The 7,146-nt window shown below is 38.5% G+C and overlaps 1 protein-coding gene across 4 annotated transcripts in view; it reads right to left on the bottom strand.

Moving 5' to 3' along the window:
• Window positions 1-7,146, bottom strand: part of ALG12 (ALG12 alpha-1,6-mannosyltransferase) — a 19,175-nt gene that overhangs the window by 6,258 nt on the left and 5,771 nt on the right. For all 4 annotated transcript variants that reach the window (XM_010729013.2, XM_010729009.2, XM_019612059.2 and 1 more), the window contains 6 exons: window positions 4,586-4,778; window positions 4,306-4,438; window positions 3,648-3,821; window positions 2,090-2,284; window positions 725-828; window positions 36-259 (listed from right to left, as the gene is read on the bottom strand). In XM_010729013.2, the coding sequence (XP_010727315.1) occupies window positions 36-259; window positions 725-828; window positions 2,090-2,284; window positions 3,648-3,821; window positions 4,306-4,438; window positions 4,586-4,750 (995 nt within the window). In that variant the 5' untranslated portion in view covers window positions 4,751-4,778. The remainder of the gene's footprint in view (window positions 1-35; window positions 260-724; window positions 829-2,089; window positions 2,285-3,647; window positions 3,822-4,305; window positions 4,439-4,585; window positions 4,779-7,146) is intronic.

Consider the following 7,146-nt stretch of genomic DNA (forward strand, 5'->3'; position numbering starts at 1 on the left):
AAAATAAAAAAAAAAAAAAGCAATTTCAAACTTACATTCGTGAGCACACTTTAGCAGCTACTATGTTGAAGACGGGGAAAGTGTATATGATAAAGCGCAACTCTTTGTGTGGAAGAAATGAATACAAGAAAATAAAGCCCAGTGCTGGCAAAAGTAATATCCGAGTTCTCTTTTCTGCTGCACCTAAAGGTACAAATATAATGCTGCATCCCAAAGCACGAGGCAGAGCTGAATAGAAATACCAAAAGAAGGGGGATGTCTTCAAGGTGAAAAGGAGAGTTAAGGATGGTTTTACTGCTAATGAGTAATTATTCTTTACAGTAGCAGACAAAATTTGCAAATATGCAGTAGAATTTTGTATATTACATTATTCCAAGGATTTGGTTTTCTGCCTCTTTTGAAAAACAAGGGCAGTTGCCTAACTGCTTTCAAATCATCCAATAAAGGTATATCAAATGATGTTAATGATGAGGAAAATCACAGGGAACAAACCTGGATTTATACTGGGGCACCACGAAGAAGAAAAAAAAGAAAAAAGAAAAATCTGCAGAGGAAAGTTAAAATCTTAAGGAAAGATCTAAGATACAGACATCGCCTTATAACTTCACATACATTCTGCCTTTCATCAAGTATTTCAGTAACACGAAAACTGAGTCTCAGGAATAGGTCTTCACTTCAGCTGACAATGTTACAGCTCTTTTTCCCTGGATGTTTGAAAGGATACTCCCCAGTTGGAACTTTTGTTTAAAATTGTGTTATACCAGAGTACTTTCCCTTCAGGCCACACAAGTTGCCTCCAAAACAGAGAGTCCACAGCCACTGTTAGCCCTGAAAGAATTAAATACACATCTAGATGAATTAAAAACTAAGGTAAACCAAACAAGCACATCCACTCTGCACATTTACTGATGACAGCAACACCAACTTGAATACGCACTGTGAGTCTGACCTAAAGCCACAGAAAAGGCTGAATCTATCTATCTATAATGCAAGGGAAATGCAGAAGGGGAGGCACTTTATATTATGAAGTGACATAATATATGTCACATAATATGCCTCTTTGTTGAAGCATGCCACCTAGGAATCTAACTTGAGACTTGCTTAACTCCAACCCCAGGTGTGAAAGACAATGGCTTAAAATACAGTGGTTTAATTAAACTTTGTTTTAAAAAGAATAGTAGAGCACCAAACATAATGAATGGTAAGAAATACGTTTTTAACTTCAAGCAGCACTAGATTTTTATTGTGTAGCTGGTAAGATGTTTGTTACTATTTACTAGGTAAATAGTGCTCTGTTTTTTATGAAGTTTGCCAGTGAGGGAATGAGAGTGATCAGTGAAATTCCTGTTGGACCTCTGGACTCTTTCAGAATGAGGTGCTTCCAAATGCACATGCAATGATCCTTCACTGTTTCTGCTGTCCACACTGCAGAAAATTAACCACGCTACCAGAGCTCATCACTGGTCACCTGATTATAGCATTTTTATCAGTCAGGTTGGCAGAAAAGCGTAGAGTGTTTAAATGCATGTGCATGAGCTGCCCATGAATAAGTAGAAACAAAATTTTTCAGCCTCTCTAATGTGGAAAATCATAGCTGTCCAAATTAATGTAATAAAGAGACACAAAGGAGAATTTTCTTAAACCTCAAGCATCTACAAAGCAGAACTGTGACCCTCCACAATCCTCTTGTTCAGTATTCCTGTCTGTCACTTTCATTTTATCCTCAGTTTCAGCTTGTCATCATGGCAATAGATAATACAGTTGATAATGTACCTGGAACTACAGCCTGGTATTAATTATACTGAATTAACTTGTACATCTAAGATTTTTCAAGACCAGGACATCATACAGGACATCTAAAGGCAGAGGTCATAGTATCTTCCTGGAGTTCTGTGCATACTTACTTCCTTGCACACAAAAATTCAAAGAAATGAACATGCTTGTGGTATTACTGGTAAACAGAATGAGACAAAACCAAACCCTAAGGGCCAGGACACCAGAAAAAAAGAAAAAAAAAAAAAGACAAAATCTCTGATATTTCTGCTGAATTTAATATGTGGCTTCCCCCCCAACCCCAGCAAATACTTACCCAACCAAAAAAATCCAGCAGGAACAGCATGGGAAAGTATCTTTAAAATGGAGATCCTTTTGGTTAAAAACGTCACAAGAAGCATGAGACCTAAGAATATGGCGAGCTCTGATCTGAAGACTATAATTGCCAAAGATGAGAACCAAATGAATGGCCTCTGCTTTTGCTGTATCCAAAATGTCAACGCCAACAGCACTGTAAAGATAAAATACACTGTCTCATCTATTTGTTTTCTACAGGGAACACTTTTATTAAGAAAAGGACCCTGTTACTCCAACTTCCCAACCGATCCCATCTCAGCCTTCCTAGGAGTTTTAGTCCAGAAATCCTTCTTCTATCACAGAAACAGAGTTTGGAAAATCATACAGCATACTAGCACTGATGCTTAAGTAATCAGGAAAAGCATACCACAAAAAGAACATGCGGCAGAGCTTCTGAAGAGTGCATTTGATAGATTGACCCCCACCCCACCCCCTTCAAATTTAAATACTAACTGCCTTTCAAACTAGGACTCATAATTATTGTTTCCCACCATCTCCTGAAAAGCTTTTTTTTCCTTAGATGAGTATATCTTGTATTACTGACGACAGCACCCCATTTCAAATATGAAATATAGACTACGGACTATAGGTGAGGGAGAAGGATCTACAAAATCCATCTATAACGTTAGCTAGAGATAAACTATATCTCCACAAAATTATCTCTACTATTACAGAGTTCAAATCACAACATAACACTGACTACATTGTAAAGTGGTCTGGATCCTAAGTAAAATGCAAAAGAACAATACCAACTGATTACATGTGAAATACTAAGAGTAGAAACACTTAAAACAATTTGTATTTTTAACACCCACAGAAATGATCTGTAAAGTTTACTACTACACAGTGTTTGATGACTCACTTCTCTCTGTTTTGTTTTTCAGTTCCGATCTATGCAGGTTCTTACATCAACCTTGTTTTTTAATAACCAAACAAATTCCACTGAAGCATTAAGTGACTATGCTAATATTTATCACATGTGGTTAATTGTTCCTCTCATCATCTCTGGGGAAAAATCATGTACGTAGGGTATGATTTTGACACTGATTTTGTTTTTTCCCCCCAGTTCTGTACTGCTACATTTATAGATGATTCCAGAAAAGTAAGTGGAGAGCTTGCTGTGATAGTTAGTTCCACAGCCTCATGAGAAAATTGTTTCCTGTGTAGAGAAAGTGGGTTGCTTTTTTTTGTTTTGTTTTTTTTAACAAAAAGTATGCCTACTGCCTTTCCAATACCTCCGTGTTTTATGTATTAGATAAGTGCACTCAAATCTCTGACAAACTCCAACTCATTGTGTATTCAGATGTTGCATTAGATTTAACAGTCACTGTAAGCATTTCTGGGAAAAAAAAAAAAAAAAACACTCAAAACCGCTTAAGTTTTCTCATCTTGTTATCACATAGCACAACCAAGCATAAATATTAACTTGGGATGACTATATTTTTTCTATAATTTAATTATCCACATATTTGAACAGAATTTTTACATTTTGAAATTATCCATATGCAAATACTTACCAAAAGGAAGTGCAAATACATTGGGAAGGGTTCGTGTACAATAAAACATCAAGTGAAACTGAGTAACAGTTATGAGACAGAAGACTGTTGACGTAGTTGCTCCAAACTGCTTTCTAACTTCTTTTTGCAACTTCCATAGCGTGTAAATCACACTGAGCCCCAAGCTTCCTCGGACTATTAGAAGAATAAAAGCACAAAATAAGAATAGTATCAGACTGATCACCAATGAACGTGTAAACACACAAAGGGAAGAAATTATTAAGAACGCTACTGAAGAGCTTATAATGCAAGCCACTTAACAGAAAAGAACCAAACCCTTTCCACATTAGTTTGTTTTAACTCATCTTTAACTTGATACTTTTGCACAGAGGTCAGTGATTCTGTGCCCAAATCAAGCAATATTTTACAAAGTGTAAATGGAAGTATACAATGGAATATATCCTCTGAATACACTTTCTCTAGGTTTTTGCTAAGAAACACTTCCTCTGTGTTCTTAATTACACCCCCCAAAAAAAGAAGTGGAATTGCCATGCTGGCTCCACGTAACTACAGTTTGTAAAATCCCTCATTAGCAAAAAAAAAATAACATTTTAACCACTGACTCAAACACTGAACATTACATTACATTAAACCAAGTCTGAATGTAAAGTTCACGTACCAATCAGCTGGGAGTAGAACTTGGACATTTTTAACAGGGAAAGTATGTATATAGCTGGGCTGGAAAGAGCAGCAATAAAGATCGGTCCAAGAAACGTTCTTGGGACAACTCCAGGAAATTCATGGTGATCATACTGCAAAAAGGAAAATTTAAGATAGGCAAATCAGAAACAAAAGAAAATCAAGATAAATTATATTCACATTGCATATTTTCTACTCATATAGAAAGTAATAGCAAGCTTTAACAGTATCCAAAGAAAGAACACCTATTTTGAATTTACCTTATCCAAGTCCAGTTGGTGGTATACAACATCATGGATAGCCTGTAGGTTAAAGCTTTCCTCCACTTTTGTAAATGGGCAGACAGTCAAATGAACAAAGGCCACAACAATAATCAACAACAATAATGGGAATGACCGCCCACTTGAGCTCCTCTTCTGAGCCATCTTGTGTTCAAAATTCACATATATTCACCTATCAAGACCAGAAGTTAAAAGAACATACATTAATAACATGGTACGAGGTATAGAAACAGAAAAAGAGAGAAATTGGTCAAGGTGATTCTTACAGAAAGAAAAGGTACTACAATACTGAACAAAGAAAAATAAACTGAATAATCTGCAGCTATGGAGTAAATAGACAAAATCATATTCAGACTACATTTCAGGATTTGTGCCATCTCCTGCAAGTACAGAGACTTTTATTTTCAATCGATAACATTTCAGTTAACACAGACCCTACTTCAGATGCTTCCCTTTGTGCCCCATACTGTCTCTACTGGCAAGAGCACCATCTCAATGATGCCTGTGTTTATGGAAGAAAGCTCTGTAATTTATTCTCACTTTAATCTCACACTGGATTTACACATGATCTTCAGAACTCTCTTTTGTCTGGGACTCTGAAGCTCGTGGGAGAGGAAGCCAGAAGATGATTAATTGTTCAGAACAGAGTACTTTGAACTTCTGAGTTTGCTAGCTTGCCAGTGGCTAGGTATGGTCTTGGCAAGCAAGAAAGGAATCTCCCTTGGCACCCACACCACACATCATTACTGGGTGAGCACTGTCAAAATCCAAACCTTCACACTCTTGCGTAGAAGGAAAGGCCATCTGTCCACAGTGCTTTGTTTCACAACACTGTGCTGACCCATGGTATTATCTGCAAAGTATTTCAGCTGATATCAAGGGCATAAAAAACACAGGTATTTTAATGCTAATCTTTAGTAATTTAAAATCATAAACTAGTTAAAAAAAGTTAACTTCCATTATCATTTCCAGCAGAAAACATGGTGGTCTAGTTCTATTATTTTAATTTAAGCTTCCCACTTTTCTAGGTTAAATTTCATAAAAGTCAAGGTATTTTGTTTATTGTTATTCTTGCCCTGTTCTCACGGACATGAAACTTGAAAAATGGCACTTTTTAGGTACAATTAGGTTTTTGGTTGGAAATATTTTCTCCCGTGTTTTGGTCTAAATCTGTCCATCAGACGGATGTCAGACAAGATTTATTAGGATCACTCAGCAACTGCCTCCTAGAGTCACCTTTTCCTCAATTGATTTGTCCCTCCTAACATTAAAGAGAAACAAATATAATATTTATGACTCTTTATTTCCAAACTAACGTCAATTAATCCAGAAAACTATACAATTCCTGGAAATGGCACGCATTTATATCGTGCTATATACACAGACTGCTCTGAAAGTAAAGCTTCTTATTTCCATGAAAACTACAACAGACACAAGGAACACAATAACACAAACTGACAAGCAAATTCTAAGCTACAAAACTATCTTTTTTAACATTAACCGCATTTTTGACAGCAACGAACAAGAGCCTACATGCTACGGTTGTAGAAATCTGCACCAGCAGAGCTGCCACTGCCACCACTGCTGAAACTCACCACCCACTGCTTCAATGTGCTCATATCCACTGCTTGGTCCCCATGAACATTCAGCAAGTCTCAATGCATGTCAATGGGTGCCATTTTTTACACGTGAAGGAATTCAATGACACACCTTTGCTTCATATGCATTTCCATGTCAGACACCATTTTGTCAGACTGCCCCTCTGCTGCCATCTGTCACCGGCAACAGGATGTAACAGAATCTTGATGCAAAGGTTCAACCTCTACTGCCATACCACCAACATCCACGCCTGATGTTGTAGACCAATATAATAAATAAGAGGCAGTATGTCCAGAGCAGCCCTCATATATACTCACACATCTTTACTGATGACCTGGATGAGGGCATTGAGTGCACCCTCAGTAAGTTACCAGATGACACCAAGTTGGCTGGAAGTGTCTATCTGTCTGGGGGTAGCAGGCTCTACAGATGGATCTGGACAGGTTGGATAGCTCGGCTGCAGCCAATGGGATGAGGTTCAACAAGACCAAATGCCGGGTCCTGCACTTTGGCCACAACAACCCCAGGCAATGCTACAGGCTTGGGGCGGAATGGCTGGAAGACTGTGTAGACCTGGGGGTATTGATTGATGCTCGGCTGAACATGAGCCAGCAGTACGCCCAGGTGGCTAACAAGGCCAATGGCATCTTGGCTTGCATCAGGAACGGTGTTGCCAGCAGGAACAAGGAAGCGATTCTCCCCCTGTACTCAGTTCTGGTGAGGCCACACTTCACATACTGTGTCCAGTTTTGGGCCCCTCGCTGCAAGAAAGACATTCACAGAATCACAGAATTGTAGGGGTTGGAAGGGACCTCTAGAGATCATCGAGACCAACCCCCCTGCCAAAGCAGGTTCCCTACACCAGGTCGCACAGGTAGGCGTCCAGGCGAGACTTGAATATCTCCAGAGAAGGAGACTCCACAACCTCCCTGGGCAGCCTG

The sequence above is a fragment of the Meleagris gallopavo genome, chromosome 1 (assembly GCF_000146605.3).
Source record: "Meleagris gallopavo isolate NT-WF06-2002-E0010 breed Aviagen turkey brand Nicholas breeding stock chromosome 1, Turkey_5.1, whole genome shotgun sequence".
Taxonomy (NCBI): domain Eukaryota; kingdom Metazoa; phylum Chordata; class Aves; order Galliformes; family Phasianidae; genus Meleagris; species Meleagris gallopavo.